At 40.5% G+C, this 19106-nt stretch overlaps 1 protein-coding gene across 7 annotated transcripts in view; it reads right to left on the bottom strand.

Annotated features, from left to right (window-relative positions):
• ano2b (anoctamin 2b) overlaps positions 1-19106 on the bottom strand; it is a 72034-nt gene that overhangs the window by 46528 nt on the left and 6400 nt on the right. For 2 of the 7 annotated variants that reach the window (XM_026146593.1, XM_026146595.1), the window contains exons 2-4: positions 14633-14829; positions 13013-13054; positions 9090-9491 (exon numbers count right to left, since the gene is read on the bottom strand). In XM_026146593.1, the coding sequence (XP_026002378.1) occupies positions 9090-9491; positions 13013-13054; positions 14633-14829 (641 nt within the window). The other 5 variants (XM_026146594.1, XM_026146597.1, XM_026146596.1 and 2 more) reach the window with 5 other exon arrangements.

Here is a 19106-nt window from a genome sequence, read left to right as displayed (position 1 = left end):
TAGGTTTATGAGTCCATCACCGGGAGATCACTGAATGTGTGGTGTGCATGGCAGGATTAAAACAAAAAAGGACATTGCTGCCCATCTGCAGTTTGCTAAAGATCACATGGATGAGCCAGATGGCTGCTTAAACAATGACTGTTATTGGGACGAATGAGACCAAAATAGAAGTTTTTGTTTTAATGAGAAGTTTTATGTTCAGATGAAGGGAGCTACTCCACTGCAGGACAACTGTGTTATCACACCTGTGAAACATGGTCTCATGGTTTTCACCTCTTTTGTATAACAGTTGTATGTTGAAATAAATATTTGAAATATTAGCATTTAGCAATTCCCAGAAATCTTTAGTCGAGGGGGAAACAGCAACTAAAAATATTTGACACCAGACACAGTTTTTCCTTCTAGCAGATATTAGATCCTTTTCCTCAAAAACAAAATCACAAAGTCATATCATACTTTTTTTGGAGAGGAGATTTTCTTTGTCTCCTTTCTTTAAATCAGATACTCTGCATGATGTGTGTAGACCACATTTGTGCAACACTGAAAATACTATAGACCTCAGAGTTTCAAGAAACCCCTGAACATTAGGTGAATATCCTAAGAGACATGTTATACAATCTGCAGTGCCTGGCCTATATTTGTGGGCATTTCTTGATTTATATTTCAGTTCCTTTTCAATCTCCTTTGATACTCCCACAATTCATCTAATCATTTCAGGAAAGTTTTCTTTTCTTGTCTAAATCAAAATTTAGATTCATGACAATATTCATAGTACTAAAAGTAAAAAAAAAATGTAAACACTTCTGGCGTAATCAACTGTAATCCTTGTCATAAGTACCATTGATAGAACCGTTGAACTCTACTGCCTGTGTTATTGTTAGATAAAGTTTACAAAATTAGACTACACGTATCCAGAGACTACATTTCCCCCGAGGTCCCTCTGCACCCCCAAGGGTTTACCCTCACCCCTTTCCCCATCTGCCATCATCAAAAAAGCAGACACTTCAGTCAATTTAGGACAAAACAATCCAGCAGGTTTCACTCCACACTGACCTGGTTTTTCTGTGTTTGTCAAGCAGCAAACTGATGGCTGAAAATTTTGCAACCTTACAACTGACCATCTGCCACAAAACTGAGAAATAAGCAATGAATTGCCGATGTACTCCATCTCGACTTGCTCCTTTGAAATTTTTTTGTAGCCCCTCTCACCAGTATTCTGTTTCACCTGCTTAATCAACATTTATCATCTGTCTCCCAATCCTTTCCTCCCTCTTCCTCCTCCTCAACCTCTCCTCCCATTGCTATCGCTCCATCAAAAAGCAGATGATATAAATACCTTTTAGCCTGGAGAAGGTTAATTAGTAGAGCGATTTCCAATTAGCTCTTTATCTCTGTTGGGGGCGTAACTAGGCCGCAGCCGGGGGCGTCTTTGGGTAGGAGGGTGGTGGGTTATGAGAGGGTGATCAGGTGGGTGATGGGATGGCTGGGAAGAAAAGTATAGCAGGAAGTGGAGAGAAATCAAGAGAGATGAGGGGGGACTGGTTGAGTGAGATAAACAAAGAAAATACAAAAAACAAACTGAACCATGGGAAACATGGGCATAGGCAAAATTCCAAGATTGGAATTTGGAGGCAATGCTGGAGGTGGCAGAGTTAAAGATGTTAACATTTTCATCAGGAGTGACAGTATGGACAAGATAGAATGAGTACTTCAAAGGGAGCACTCAGGTTGAGTGTTTGAGAGAAAATGTTAGAGAGGCAAAGCTGAGATGGTTGGACAGGTGTAGAGGAGGGATATAGTGGATACACTGAACAAAGGATGTTGAATATGGAGCTGCCAGAGAGGAGGAAAAGAGTAAGACTTCAGAGGAGGTTAATGGATGTCATGAAGCAGGACATGCAGAGGGTTGGTGTGACAGAGGAGGATAGTAGAGGGTGAGACGTGGGCAAATGATCTGCTGTGGTCCCCTACAGGGAGCAGCCAACAGAAGGTAAAGAAAGTGTTTACAGAGCTCAAGTCAGATTTCTATAGGACCAGAAGTCCTTTTACAAGCACAGCTATCGCTATGTGGTGGCCTTAAGATAGATGCAGGTTTGAGGCACTTTTATTTTCCAATCCACAAGGTACATCTATCTTTTACAGCATCTATAGCTAGGTGTTAGGATGACATCAGTAACTTTCTACAGATCTCTAGGTGGTCGGATCATACCTGTAGGTAGCTAGATTTTTTCTTTGTTGTTAAAATCAATTAGCAAAAAACTCACCTGTGTTAGCACTGTGATGGACTGGACACCTGTTCAGGGTGTACCTTGCCAATCATGAAGCCCCCAGCAAGAAGTCATTCCAGCCATCAAGAATGAATAAACTAAATGCAGGAGGTGCATAGCATTCAAACTAAATGCAATGCAGCTGACACACAACTAGGGTTGCTACCTTTTTAACTATCAAGTAAGCAACAGTCTGGTGTGCCAGAAGCACAATGCACAGACAGGTGTGTATAGTGAAAATATGTATGTTCATTTTCTTACAGTAAAAATCCAGTAAAATGTTAGTATTAAGTTTAATCAATACCTCATCTAAAACAATAAAGAAAAATAAATTAAGTGATGACAGAAATCCTATGGGCATTTCCTTTGAAAAATAAGCAAAAGAGAAAAAATATTCAAATACAGGCTTCAATTACCCAGGTTAATATGCTGCGTAGACCAAACAGCACCGTCTTTTTACGAGTCACGACTCCAGGACACAATCACTCGTCTGATATAACTGTGGTCAAATTAGATATTTATAAGAGTGCAAATCTGTTGGTCAGAAAGTGACATTTCAAGTAATGGTCAATATATGGGACATTTAAGTTGGAATAAGGGACAAACAAATTTTGCTCATTATACAGGATGTCCCGGCTTAAACGGGACATTTAGCAGCCCTACACACAACTCAATTCCCATTAACCGTAGCTGATGCTGACAACACTAAATAACACGGAGAAATTTCGAGAGGTGAGTAAAGCTCCCATTTTGAAAACAGTTAAGTATTAAAAACTTTTCATTAACATTAACCTGGCCGTCATACACTTTCATGTTACCCATATAACTATTAGCAGTTAAGTGTTAGCCACATTAGCGGTCTATTATCATGACGGTTTTGGTTAGCTGCTAAAGCTAACAATAACATAACTGTTAAAGTCTAGGCTAATCTGTAACAGTCATTAGTGTGGCCCATCTGCAACATTAACAGAGTAGATTTAACAGTTATTTTGGTTCAGAAAATGCTAGACTGATTCAGATTCTGTTCAGTAGACTGGATATACTGGATTTCGTAATGTGCAGTGTGTTTTTCATGGCAATTCAACAAGTAAAATATATATATATATATATATATATATATATATATATATATATATATATATATATATATATATATATATATAATAAAATAAAATTTCATTTTGCACTAGGAACAGAGTAGGTGGTTTTCATACACCTTAGCCTACTTCTGAAACACACAGGTCTAGACTAGCAAGGTGTTCTACACACACAAGTGTTGTTGGATTTTTGACCTTTACACTGAAAACAACAAAAAAATTAATTTATAAAACAAAGCCAAAAAAAAAAAAAAAACCCATTGCTGGTGTATTAGATGGAGAGCGCAGTCAAAATGCAGGTAACATACACTTGATACTGTGTATGCATATACTCAGTTACAGACAGGTGATGGACTGAAGCTGCAATTACTTTGCTGACAAAAATGTCTACGTGGGAAGAACAGGACAAAAATATTAGCAGAGCACCAGTTTCGGCGCTACATTTTTATCTACATAGTGCTGCTTTCTGGCAGCACTTACTGCCAAATACACAGTCACTGTATCGGTGTAGAATGGAAGAAAAATAGTTTCATGTATAAAAATACTGTATGGTTTGCAGTTTGCATGTTTAGCACAAGTATAGAGCTGTTATTCATTTGGTTAATTAAAACTAAGGCAAGATGCCGGATGAATCCTAGCATGGAGTCCACAGCAACACAAATATGTTTTAGAAGACGAGTGGAACATACTTATTTTTTCTGATTATTAATGTTCCCATGCCTTCATCTAAAAATACTAACATAACATTTAAGTGTTTAAAATGTTTCTAAAAACCCCATGGACTGAAATCTTGACAAGTCCCAGCTCTACTTCTTCAATTAAAATCTCGCTCTGATTTAATTAAGCATGTTCTCTAAGAGGATGTCCCTAAGAGATCAAAGGTCAGCGCAATAATCCTGAGACACAATCAACAAGTTTGACATTTGAGTCACTCTTCTTTACCAGCATCAAGTTAATCTGAAGTCAAACAGGTTGGGCACAATAAGGATCATCTTTTTTATTATATAAAAAGTATACTTTGCTACTGGTGATGCTCAATGTATATATCTTTAAAACAGAACAGCAAAAACTATTCCTTCTACCTCACTCAAGAATAGCTGTAGCTCAGGTAGATAGGCCATCTACTAATCTCAGAGTTGCTGGTTCAATCCCTGATTGCTCCAGTCTGTGTGCCAAAGTACCCTTGCGTAAGATACTAAGCCGTGAGTTGCTCCTGATGCGTTAATCAGACTGTGAATGCGTTCAAATGTTAGATAGAAAGCTTTTAGATGTAAATAAAGTAACATTTTAAAACGCATCAGATTCTCACTGGGGGAAAAAAAGACTAATGTTACCAACTTCAAAATGCTAAAACATTTCAAGCAAAATGACATTTGACATTTATCATTACCCATGTCGAGTGAGACACTTACACTGACCCTAATCTCTCAAAAATAAAAGTGTCTTCCAAAGCCTTTGGAAAACATTTAACTACCAACATACGCCAGCAGGCCATCCGTTAATTACCTGCTTTATTTTAAGTTAGAGGTGCAGTTTGTACTTCTGTTGTATGCACTTGATTAACTATGATTAATGTTGAACAGCTTCACCCGATTATGTGCACACAGAGTACAGTGGAAAATTGATTTTTGGTACATGACTTATTATATCTGTAAGGCTGCTTCTCACCCATTGCGGCCTATACAATGATGGAAGGAGAGCAGTTATGTTTGTCAGAGTGCTTCCCACTTTGTTCAAATTAAGGATATTGGGATGTTTGTTTCTCTCGGTGGCAGATTTTAGCCCTAGATCTGTGAGACGAGATAAAAAGCTATCAGTCAGTCAGTTAATCTCATCCAGGCTTAGGCTCCATTGCCACACTGTCAACAATCTGATTAATACTAGCCTGCAGACTCCACACACTGCCAACTGGCTGCCAGCCAACACACACGCGCGCACACACACAGCAAAATGGGTATCATACACACGACAAGCCCTGCACTGGTAAGTTAGACACTACAGTACACTATTTCTTAAACATTTTAGAGTACATGAGACTTTTATGCTGTTTTTGCCTTGTGCTGTGTAAAAAAAAAAAAAAAAATCTATTTTGTTTTTTTACTTTACGAGCGAAACAAGTAAGCATCGCTTAAATTTAACAATTTAATCCTCTTGTTGAAGCCAAAGTGCAGCAGAAGCTCATTAACTGACAAACGGAAGTTTAACAAAAACTGCATTTGTACAACTTTGTGGCAGTAAGCCTGGAGCATCATTACCACAAGCAGGCAGAGCACATAGGCCGTGTGTTGTGCCAAGTGCCACGCATAAGCATGCATGCACGCGCACACACACACACACACGCACAAACAACAAAAGCAGGACAGAGCCACACAAGCTAGCGCCAGTAACACACAATGACAGCGAAAGTGATTTGTGCGTGTCAAAACAAAATTAGCCGTTTTAGGCCAAATTAGGAAATCGATGCAGAGGTCAGAGCAGCAGCTGTGTCAGCTAAAGTGACCAGAATTAAAGGCTTTTAGCACCGATGAAACATCAAGGCCACTGTGGATGCTGACTCAAAACAAACAGGATCTGCACTAACTGGACATTTTATTAGGTACACCCTGCTTTTACCCAGCTTGGGCACCCTTTTGCCATCAGAACTTTCTTTGTTTTTCATGGTTCAACAAGGTGTTTTAAGGCAGCACGGTGGCACGGTGGTTAGCACTGTTGCCGCACAGCATGAAGGTCCTGAGTTCAATTCCAACATCAGGCCGGGGTCTTTCTGTGTGGAGTTTGCATGTTCTCCCCGTGTTTGCGTGGGTTCCCTCCGGGTACTCCGGCTTCCTCCCACCGTCCAAAGACATGCAGCTTGTGGGGATAGGTTAATTGGAAAATCCAAATTGCCATTAGGTGTGAATGTGCGAGTGAATGTGTGCGCGAATGGTTGTCCGTCCCTGTGTGTTGGCCCTGCGACAGACTGGCGACCTGTCCAGGGTGTACCCCGCCTCTCGCCCTATGACAGCTGGGATAGGCTCCAGTGCCCCCCGCGACCCTGAAAAGGATAAGCGGAAGCGAATGGATGGATGGATGGATGGACAGTTGTTGCAGATTTGTCCGCTGCATATCCATAATCTATGATCCACCATTTCCTAAAGGTGCTCTGCGGGATTGAGAGCTGTGACTCTGGAAGCCATTTAAGTACAATGTTCAAGAAACTAGTTTGAGATCATTTGAGCTTTGATGCTCAGTTGGTACTAAGGTCTGCCAAGAAACTACACCCCCATATCAAAACACCACCACCATTAGCCTAAACAGTTCATACAAGCCAGGATGGATCCATGCCTCATTTTATTTGTGCCAAATTCAGATCAAAATGTCACAGCAGTAATTGAAACTCATCACACCAGGTTGTATAACAGGTACCGTTTCCTGGTCTTAGACAGCAGAAGTGGCAGCCAATGCAGTTTTCTGCTCCTTCAGCCCATCAGTTTCCAAAGTTTGACATGTTGTGCATTCACAGATTATGCATACCTGGGTTTTAGCAAGAGGTCCACCAACGCAAACAACAATTTCCAACAACCATGCCATGCTCAAAGTCACTTCTTCCCCATGCTCAATTTGGGCTACCTGCCTCAGTGCATCAAGTTGCTGATATGTTAAATTACAATAAATAAACATTTAAATTTAGACTGCCAGTAACCAGAAAACAGCAGCAAAGGTAAGTCACAAGGTAAGACTTTGCAAAAGTCTTGCGGCAAAAGGTGCGTCGCAAAACATCTGACGTGATGAAATCACTTGTGGTAAATAGACATAGCCCAGTGTACGGGAACGCTGTAGAATGTGCACACACCAAATTCAACTTGTTGAGCTGCTAATTTGGCTATATTCCACCCCATGCTCAACAGTGAGCAATCTCTGTGTTTTTAGTAGACACAGTAGACACAGATCCATCTATAATGGTAGAAAACACTGACAGTTAAAGGTTTCCTTTCTGCAGGCATTTACGGATGAAGGCAGAAGGCTGAATGACTCAGGCTTGACTTTTTTCTCCCATCACTCAGGTTTGCAGGTTTGGTGCAGCTTGCACCAAGTTATGCATCAGTGGGTTGCCCTTGGATACAAGCCATTTCTGACACAGAAAGCCGCCATTCTCTAAAACCACAACGTTACTGAAGTTTCTGTGAAACTGCTTTAAGTTCTAGAGGTTTTTGTTTGTTTTTATTGGTGAACTTCAGTGATGAATTTTGTCCACGTTTCCCACAATGCTGACATTTATTCTGACTTTCCATTTTGTAAAGCATCTCTATTTTGATGTGTGTTTATTCAAGTGGCAAATTCCTTGTACCCTTTTTTTTTTTTTTTTACCCTCCCCACACCTCAGGAGCCCATAGAGCAGGGGTGGGCAATCTCAGTCCACGAGGGCCGGTGTCCCTGCAGGTTTTAGATGTGTCCTCGAACCAACACAGCTGATTTAAATGGCTAAATTAGCTCCTCAACATGTCCTGAAGTTCTCCAGAGCCCTGGTAACGAACTAATCATGTGATTCAGGTGTGTTGACCCAAGGTGAGATCTAAAACCTGCAGGGACACCGGCCCTCGTGGACTGAGATTGCCAACCCCTGAGTCATGGGGGTGTCTAAACCAGTACCTATGGAAATATTTGTCGGTTGCAGCTGTGGCTACAACCGTAGCTTGCCTCCACCAGTGTGTGAATGTGAGAGTGAATGAATAGTGGCATTGTAAAGCGCTTTGGGTGCCTTGAAAAGCGCTATATAAATCCAATCCATTATTATTATTATGTAGAGGAATAAAGTTTCATAATTTCACATAAGTAGACAGAAACTGGCGATATCGTAATATGGTTTAGGCTAAAATATAATCACCAACTTAAAGCCCCTAAAGACAAACCCACTTTGCAGCTGCCCTAAATTGGGATGACTCATGTAGGTTTTCTGTTGTTTTGTCCCACAGCAGCAGGATGATTAAAGAAGGTTGAACACTTTGGTACAATCAGCAGAAACCTCAAGACAAGCTCAACTGCTGTTGTTACACAGTCTCTCCCACCTCCTTCTACTATCTGAGCCAGGCTCCTATGTAGGCACTCACCTTAAATAGCTCAAGATAGTGTTACGTCAGATCCTGTGTAGAGGTTCAACTTCAAAAAGCCTGTGAAGTCAGTGAAGCTATAGAATTTAGCCTGTGTTCAAAAACACAGAGTCTAGTGTGTCAAATTATAATCCCATTTATTTCTCAAGGATTTGGGATAAAAATAAATAAATAAATAATAATAAAATAAAATAAAAAACAAAGCTTTTGTTTTTTCCAAGCCTTAATGAAAACTAATGGTTTTTAAATATACCTGAACTCTGCGCACTATTCACCTCAGCATTGGCTGACCTAGCTCTGCGATTTTACGTGTTCTACCACTTAGTGGCTTAGTTGCTGTTGTTCCCAATTGCTTCCTTCCACTTTGTTAAAATACCACTTTCAGTTCCACTTTCGCTTATCCTCATCAGAGTCACAGGGGGGCTGGGGCCTATTCCAACTACCATAGGACGAGAGGTGGGGTACCCCCTGGACAGGTCGCCAACTGACACCATTTAGAATGACCATTTAACCTGATCCCACTAACTACATGTCTTTGGAAAGTGTCTGTTAAAGCCTACCTGTCAGCTGCATTAAATTTAGCCAGTGTTGTGCAAATGAGAATAAAAGAAGCTTAGCATGACCATACACACACTCACCTCTCTGTCTCTCTCAATCTCCAAACCAGCCTCTAGTAGGTTAGCCTCAAACTCCTGCCTGATTAGACGCATCTCATGGTCACCGGGCTCCATTGGCTCGCCATCTCCTGCTCCTCCAAGCTCCATGAACACCTCGCTGGCGCCCGCACCCTCCCCTCCTGGAATGCCGCCGCCTCCACCACCACCACTTCCACCTGGTGCCACATCTGAGGCCGCCATTGAAGGAAAGTTGCCATTAGAAACAATAGATAACCGGTCTTGTGAAACGGAGGCACTAGCAGGAGATCGTATCGAGGTGTGCCTTCGCTGATGAAAGACCAGAACATAGTCGACTTTCCGTCGGCCGTCACTGAAGTAAAGGCCTTCTCCGATGGCATGAGGACCTGAAGTTGATCCCATGACCTGTAAAATATAAATATCAAGCAAACATCAATACTGGTGCACTATATATTAAAAAACCTAAAAGATTTAGAATAATTATTGTAGCGTATCCCAGTCAAATACAAACTGGTTATAGAGAGCATACAACACCTTTAAGCAGCAGTGGAGTTATGTAATAAGTGTTTGAATGAACTTAAACATTACTGCAGTGTCAGTGCACACAACCACAAGTGGCTTTTGGCAGGTTCTCAAAAACACTGAAGTGAGAACCTTCAGCAGCAGAGTGGGCAGTCAGCTCACCTTTGGCTGTTTTATTCTTTATTTAGACAGAGGGAAAGCAGAGAGCGAGACTAAACATGGAGGACACAAGAGGCAAAGCTCTATACTCTGAGCATGATGGGAGATTTCTTACCATCAATGTATGTTGTTGTATTACTCTGTTACACTTTAACCTAAACACACACTGTGCTTCGGTTGAATACACATCAGGTTTTTTCACATAACGCCAAATCACAGCGAGTGCCATCTTTATACTGTAAAGTAAAGACCAGAGTATTCTGGAGAAAACCCCAACAGTCAAACAATCCCTCATGAGCAAACACTTGGTGAGAATAGAAGGAAAAACTACTTTTAACAGGAAGAAACCTCCAGTAGATTCAGGCTCAGGGAGGGGGTAACCATCTGCCATGACCAGAAACAGGACAAAACAGAGACCAAGGGAGAGAGAAGATGTACATGAACGATCACAAAGTGCTTACATTTTAAACTATTTGAGCATGAAATAGACTAGTACACTAAAAAAAGAAAAGAAAGAAAAAACATGCTAAGTTTAACAGCTTGGTTTTTAGAAATATCTGATATGATATAGCTAGAAAAAGCTAGCATCACTATTGAAAGTAAATTTTGTTGAATTTGCCAATACTTAATATCACTAAAGCTGATTGAAAACTACATTACAAGAGCAACTTTGAGACAACAGTGTAGGCCTTATCCTTTTTTTCCATAGTGAGAGAAAAGAAAGAGTGAACTTCACTCAGAAATGGAGAAAGATAAAAAAGACAGGACAGGAGAGGAAGAAGAGAAGTTAGATTTAAAGGTAAGAACTGCTCAGTTGTGTTTGATCAATGGAAATGTAAAGCTTGCATGCAAGTCCTCATGTTTTTGTGGTATTATGGGGGGTTTTCATATTGTGAAACATGCAGCAAATCAAAATGAGGCATGGTTTAAAGGGCACCAGAGATTAATTTAGTTAAATGATGATGATGCTTAGATTCATTAGCTGAATTCCACCTTTCATGCCAACTGTATGCCCTAGAGTATAAAGACAGCATAAACAGCATACTGTCAGTGTAGAGGATGGAGATTAATCAGGACAACTCATGAAACACCTGCTGACATCGTATTAAATTCAGTGTATATCCACAAAGATCAGTAAACCTCAGAGCTGCAGTATCCCCAATCAACTGATCACAGCAGGTACATTAAGAAAATCTACTTGACCCCTCGATAAAAATTATTGTGAGTTGTGATTCTTGTTCCGATGTTGGGCCATTTCAGCTGATTTTAGGGTTCCCCCACCTGCTGAATCCCACTTTAACCTGTACCCTACTCATTTTCTTGTTTAGAGGGAAAGTCACCCTCTACAATGCAGGCAACAGAAAATGGAGCTATTTTTTTCTCCTTCCTTTTCTCTGCTCATGTTCTGCTTACCTGTCTCAAGTTGAGTACCTTTATTAGAATTACAATTTAGACAGAAATCATATTTGTATTCCTGTCTACTAATATTATTTTTATGTGACATTAATATAGCACAAAATTCAGTTTGCTTTGCATAAAAATAGATACTAGAGTTAAATAGGTAGTAGAAACATCCTCCAAAGAGCTACTTTTTAAACTTTTCTAGAGTACATTTCAGAACCTGCTCATTTTCCACTTTTACTTGAGTAAATAAAATGAACCAGCTCTTGAAGTTTTACTGGTGCATTTTTTTTTAAACACTAGTATCTGTAATTCATCCTAAGTAGAGGATGTCATGATTACCAGTTCAGTAATGTGTACTCTATATCACTTTAATGATGCAGCTGATGGTTTTAATTTCCTATATGTTGTTGAGTAGCATGATTTAAAACAATGTGATTAGAAGCTAAATAAAAAATAATAATATTTTAATGCAATATATAGTAGAATAGAGGCAAAGAAACAAGCATGACAGAAATTGTTCCTTTTTGGGAGAAGCAGTGCCACCCCATGCCCTTCTTCTGGACACACCCCTGGCAAACACATTGCAGTAAATGACTGAAGCAACTAAAAAAAAAAAAAAAAAAGACCAAAACAATAATTAATAATAATAATAATTCCCTTAGCTACCTTTAACTTGCCAATTGTTAACCAAACAGACAGCACACCAAACAGCTAGGCCTTTTTTAGACATTTGAATTCCTGTCTAGTACGGTAGAACAAACCGAATGAGTGCAAATTCAGGAAGGTGTGCATTACCGACTTATTTCATGGCTCAGGCAAGTCAAAACAAGTTTAGATGTTCCTGAAGCATGTATTGCCAAGTCTCACCAGATTAGCTTATCGGTGTAGTTTATTCAAGGTGTTTCTTTCTATCAAGCTAATTAGCTGCACCTGCTGGATGAAAGACCCTATTTCACCTTTGAGCCGTGTCTTCACTTTCAGATTCCACTTAGTTTACAACACTCCATGTGAACTTTAAAAGTCGCTGCTGAGCGGACTCCCAAGAAAAGCTGAGTTAGTATAGCGCCGACCGACTTGGGTCTAATCAACAGACACCTGTGTAACGGTGTAAATTACTCCAGCGCATTGTTCCTAATGTCTCGGGTGTTCTTGTGCTTCAGCTACAGTTGCTATTACAAAAACTGTTTGCTGCATGTGTACAAAGTCTATAGACTATTACTCAAATTACTTACGAAAGCTCTAATTATTTTGACTGCATAACCGCACAACAATACATATTGTCTGCACTACTCTGCAGGACACAAACGCTGCTACAGTCACGCTCCTGGAGCTTCACTATAGTGCTTGTGTTTGCTCACACATAACAGAGCGAGAGAGACAGGTGTGCAGGGATTTTTAGTTGCTTTAGTTTAACCAGTACCAAGAATCCCCCGGTAGTTGTTGTTCTGTTAAGAGCTTAATGAAAACTCCTGGGAAGACCTTCCCTGGAGGTTGCCAAACCTTTTACTGAGCCTCACCTGTCTGCTCATCATAAAGTGGTATATGATAGCCAATTATGATGTTCTCACGTATAATCGAAAGCGTCGTCTTACGTTTCTTGTAGCCCCATGGACAAATTAACTAATTATAGGTTCCAAGTAAATATAGTAGATGGAGAAACACTTCAAATCAAAAATTAAAGCCGAGCTTTCGGCAATGTCACCAAATGTAAAACGAATATGAAAACTACCATAGAGAGTCGTAAATATGTCACGAACACTGAGGTGTAGTAAAAACTAACTCCAGACCACGACCAGAAGACCAAGAGAAGCGGCGTGCGGGGAGGCTGTCGTTGTACTTACTGGGATCTTGTCTTCACTCGGGGAGACCTGCATGCTGTTGCGCTTTAAAGACACACAGAGGAGTAGTGGGAGAAGAAGAAGAGCAGGAGTGAAAGTTGGCGGTTTAGGCAGAAAAATACCTCCGGATTCATCATCCCTCCCATCCCTCCCATCAGATTCATGAAGTCACTCCAGTTAGTCGACAGTCCAGGTGGAGCGACGGATCGAGTGTCTCAGGTTTCATTATTTTCTTTGTCTGTCAGATGTATGAGGCAGTTCGTATGCAATCGGCAGCCTGATCACATGCTGGTGATACCCATCTATCCAACTGTGTGATCTGGAGGCTGGCTGCGCGCTGCCTGCGCTTTTGGCACGGAGCGTCCCACGCTGTAAAAAATGCCCATCTCCAATATGTTGTTTTCGTCTTGCTGCTCATAGCGACATGTATACTCAAAAAAAGAAGAAAAAAAACACCCTCAGTTAATTTGAGTTTTTTAATTTGAATATTTTTTTCCTTTTTTGAGTATACATGTCGCTATATTCAAAGATTAATTTATTTACATACTTAATCTTTAACCTGAATGTAAAATTACATTTTACATTGTACCTATTGTACCTAACAAAATTACGTGGACATTTTACATTATTAGTTAAAATCAGCATTTTGGGTAGATTTTTCTTTTTCTTTTTTTTTTTTTTTAGTGTATATGACATTCAACCACCTGAAAAAAAGACCAAGTTTATTTACAGTAAAATATAGGACTCCCCAGTGTTTGTTACTTTTCATTTTTAGTTTTGGGTAAGATGGTTAGGATGGACACTTTTTGCAGCGTGGAGAGAGGGAGCAGCATTGGCTGTTTCCACACTTCGGTGATGTAACTTGCAGGGAGACCTGTGTTTTCACATCATTAAAGCAACAAAATGTTTTTGAAACAGTGCTTTTGTGCCCCAGCAGCATATCTGTGCTTTTCACAGCATGCCCGTTTTTCCAATTTAAATTTTGAACGATTTTTCTTTCTTTTTGTGCGCTTGTACTTGTGTGATGGAGGGACTAACGTACAAGTGTAAGGAAACGGTATGCAAAGAAAAGAAAGAGAAGTGAGCACATTTTGTGTTGCATCAGTATATACATGTTCTGTTAACTGTGTTTTGATGCATTATAAAGGGTGTATTGTAGAACCCCCCCCCCCCCCCCCCACCCGCACACACACACACACACACTCACACACACACACAGATTGAGCTCAAGTCTTTTCCTTACTCTTACAATCATTTTAAACTTCTTCTCAAAGTCAGTCCGAGGTGATTCTAGGCTGTTCAAATATCTCAGATGCGACTTTTATTTTGAAAGAGTACAGGAACAAACATCATTAAACCTCAGAGACTGGCCTCCTTCATCATTATCACAGTCTTATCTAGGGTCATTTTAATGAGACATGATAAATCATACAATGATGCAATGCAATGAAACACATGAGCTCACAGGAAATATTACGTGATTGGCTTAGTTGAGGAAGTTGGTAACGAAAGAATGAAAGGGGGAAAAAAACATTAGACTGGTTCCCCAAAAAATATTATAGCTTTTTAAGCATGTTATTATAGTTCCCCACACATGCACATTTTCTCTGGTCCTGTAGTTACCTGTAGCAGACTTTGTGATTCCTCAGCCCATGGTTCTTCTCTATAAGGTCCAGGCTCCAGGGTGCTGTAGGACATGGGTTCCAGTCCAATCCCGGACATGTCCTTGTTCAGGTAGCACAGCGCATCACTATGGATTGAGGAAGATTCGCTGAGTACTGTGGCCACTCGCTTGAAGCCTGCACCATTAGGCCATGACTCTGCAAGACATTTATTTTGGAAATTAAACACAGCTGCAGATTATTCAACTGTTTGTGAACTGATATTGTTCACATATCAGTTTTATTTAATACAATTACTGAAGAAACAACAATGAGCTAGCTGTAATTTATGTATATGTAGAAAAATCTGTCTATTATGAAACACAAGTCTCATGTGTGTGATTTCATGTAAAGTCACACTCACTGTGTGACTTGAGTAACCAGGTGCAGTGAGTTTCTGAAGTTACTGGCTTCCAGGTCTCAGGAAATTGCTGTTTCCCCATCAAGACATAGTTCAACACATAATCTCTCCGTAAAACCCCAAACTGACCACAATTAAGATTAAACATGTTAACCGGCAAACTTCCTAAGAACTTAACAACAAATTTAGTTACATTTGAAGCAAACTAGACCAATTCTAGCTGTCTTAGGGTGAGAGGCAGGGTACAACCTGGACAGGTCGCCAGTCAGGCTGTGCGACCATTGTCCAATTGTTTCTGTCTGACTTATGTTTTAATGCTAAGCTGCAGACTATTGTGGAACACACCTGCTGGTCTGTTCACTTAGCCAGGATCTGTGGATAGCAGATAATGGCTATCCAGTTCAAAACTAATCGTTTGTACAGTTTTTAAAGTTAGTGTCTACCATCACATGACAGCAGATGTGTTTGAAATGAAATCGCTCTTTTACTCTCCACCTGGACTGTTTACCTGCATGTAACCAAAGACTGCTCATACAAGCCCAGTCAATAAAACTGGGACGACAGGTGTACTACAAACAGAAACTAGAAAGGTTCCAGTGCCTGAAAGCTTTTCCTTGGTCTACATATTTTGTACATTTACATACAGATACAGTATTCACAGCACTTCTTTTCTTCAACATTTTGTCATGTTACAGCCTTATTCTTGTATAGATTTCATTCATTTTTCACCTCAAAATTCTACACAAAATCCCCCATAATGACAAAGAGAAACTCTTGAAAATGTATTAAAAAAGCAAATACAACAATATAACAGGTACACTCCAAACTGAGCATAGGTGCATCCTGTTTCCACTGATCATCTCTCTGATGTTTCTACAACTTGAGTCCACTTGTGTTAAGTTGATTGGACATGGCTTGGAAAGGGACACACCTGTCTATACAAGATTCAGTCATGTACAGTTCATGTCAAAGCACAAACCAAAAATCCAAGAAACTGCCTGTAGACCTCTAGACAGGATTGTATCGAGGCACAGATCAGGGCAAGGGTATAGAAAAATTCTCCTGTATTTAAGGTCCCAATGAGCACAGTCGGCTCCAACATCCATAAAGGGAAGAAGTGAGCGATCCAGAGTTCTAGTTTTACTCTGTGGAGAAAGGAGGATCTCTCAAAAGGACAATCATTTCTGCAGCACTCCACCAATCAGGCCCGTATGGTAGAGTGGCCAGAAGAAAGCCACGCCTTTGAAAAAGGTACATGACAGTATGCCTGGAGTTTGACAAAGCCCCCTGAAGGACTCTTAGACCATGGGAAACAGAATTCTCCGATCTGATAAAAAAAAAAAAAAGGAATACCAAGCCTCATGTCAGGAGGAAACCAGCACCACTCATCACCTAGCCGATACTATCCCTAGAGTGAAGCATGGTGGTGGCAGTTTAATGCTGTGGGGATGTTTTTCAGCAGCTGGGAGGCAGCTGGGAGGCTGGTTACGGTTGGGGAAAGATGGATGCAGCGATGTACAAAGACATCCTTGATGAAAACCTGCTCCTGAGCACTCTGGACAGCCAAGATAAAGGAGTGGCTTTAAAATCATTCTGTGAATGTCCTTGACCAGTCAAGCCAGAGCTGAGACTTGAACCTCTCTTGAGAAATGGCACCGACACTTCCTATCCTACCTGATGAGCTTGAAAGGTTCTGCAAAAAAAGAATGGGAGAGAATTCCCAAAAATAGGTGTGCCAAGCTTGTAGCATCCTAATGAAAAAGAGTCTGTAGTTACTATCAGAGGTGCTTCAACAAGGTGCTGAGCAAAGGATGTGAATACTTTCTGGATGCACTGTATCTGTTTAAAAAGTTTAAAACATTCGAAACATTTGCTTGGTGTATATTAAATACATAAATAATTCTAGTATTTTCTCCTGTGAAATTCTAGCATCCTGTCCAGGTTGTACCCTGTCTTCTCACCCTGTGACAGTCGGGATAGGCTCCAGCACTCCAGTGACACTGAATTGGGTAAGCAGAAGAGAATGGAAGGTATCATCTCTAACTCTCAGTAAGGTCATTTATATCCCAGAACTGTTTTGTTCCACCATTCTTCACTATCTTAAGCTTTTGTTTACTGCATTTCTTCTCCATAATGCAACATAATATATACTCAGCTTCAAAAAGTAAGGTGACCCACCAATAAACATGCTGCCATCTGTCCTTTTGAAAATGGGTATATACACTATTTTATCCCCAGGTCAGTGTGTCACACAGGTTTGGCAGTCTTGCGTTCAACATTTTCAGCCAGTTTTCTCTGTATTTGGAGCTGCAAATATGCAAAGTGGCCCGGTGGAGCTTTGTTTCCCACTGTGCAAATTGATGCATGTGTCAGTCAATCACAAAGTTTGTCTCAAAGCACTTTACAAAAGACAAGCCTACAAAGTGCCAACTTCTCAATTTGCCTCAGAGCACAAAGGACACTGTTAGAGTTTGTATTGTTGATTGTCATTTATGCTTAGAAATATTTAACCATAGATGCTTAGAGGTGTATAATCAATTGTGTAGTGATAAGTTGTGTGATCTTTAACAGGCTACAGAGGCTTGGTGTGCATTCCACACTAGAATGCACACCTACATCCTGGGAGCACGGGAAGAGGTCGCATCTTGTTTTAATTGTTTTATGGTAGGATTAACGTAGCTACGTCTGTTCTAGTCTAAGTGCTTTTCTGTTTAGATGAACTGCTGGACTTCCTCACCGGGGGGGGGGTCTAGTCTACCCTCTTCCTGACCAAGGATGTTTGACCCTTTGATCAGCAACACACACACACACACACACACACACACACACACACACACAGGCAAGGTACTCTTTGTTTGTATGTAGACGTCGGTATGTTAATGAACCTATGCATATTCATGTAACCTCAATAAAAGGACAGTGTATGGGAGGACGGACGAGAGCTACTGGGGTCAAGCGAAGGAACGGCGTTTGTCTGGTTCTCTCCCGTGCACGAGTACCATGAAGAAGTTTGCCTACTTGCGTCTTGCTTGCAGTGTAATTATATTGTCTTAACGTTCCAGCGAATAGGTTTATGCTACAAACCTAACAGACACATTGTAACACAAAGAAAAAAAAATACAAGAAACAAAAAAAATACTGTAAGCGTGTAGACTTCATTTTTATCCTGCATTAAGGGCACGAAGGAAGAAAAAAACAGCAGGTTACTTGTTGCATAGCACTGAGTGCTGATTTTCCAAATGGTACCTCGGAGGGAGTTTGAGAGCATTAGTGACAAAAACGATATTTGTCCGCTTTTATCAGTGTGACCACTGTGCTATCAGGAACTGAACAGATTGCCATTTTTTTGTAATAAGGTTACTCTCTGTGTGTGTGTATGGTTATTTTAGGGATACAGACAGCTGTAGCCATAGTAACGCACCAGGCCACGTGCTGTGCTCTCATTTCAGTACCACGGACAGCTCTTTCTCTTGGTCATCCAAATAGTTGCACCATGCTAAAAAATATGGTATGACAATGAGATCTATCCGTGAGGTCAAGAGGGGTAAAATGTTTTTAGGATTTCAAGCACACAATTTTATATATATATATAAAAAGTATTTAGTCAGCCACCGATTGTGCAAGTTCCCCCACCTAAAATGATGACAGAGGTCAGTAATTTGCACCAGAGGTACACTTCAACTGTGAGAGACAGAATGTGAAAAAAAAATCCATGAATCCACATGGTAGGATTTGTAAAGAATTTATTCGTAAATCAGGGTGGAAAATAAGTATTTGGTCAATAACAAAAATACAACTCAATACTTTGTAACATAACCTTTGTTGGCAATAACAGAGGTCAAACGTTTACTATAGGTCTTTACCAGGTTTGCACACACAGTAGCTGGTATTTTGGCCCATTCCTCCATGCAGATCTTCTCGAGAGCAGTGATGTTTTGGGGCTGTCGCCGAGCAACACGGACTTTCAACTCCCACCACAGATTTTCTATGGGGTTGAGGTCTGGAGACTGGCTAGGCCACTCCAGGACTTTCAAATGCTTCTTACGGAGCCACTCCTTTGTTGCCCGGGCGGTGT

Source organism: Astatotilapia calliptera, chromosome 17 (assembly GCF_900246225.1).
Source record: "Astatotilapia calliptera chromosome 17, fAstCal1.2, whole genome shotgun sequence".
Taxonomy (NCBI): Eukaryota; Metazoa; Chordata; class Actinopteri; order Cichliformes; family Cichlidae; genus Astatotilapia; species Astatotilapia calliptera.
Note: the sequence above shows the minus strand (reverse complement) of the source record. Positions and strands in the feature narration are given on the sequence as shown.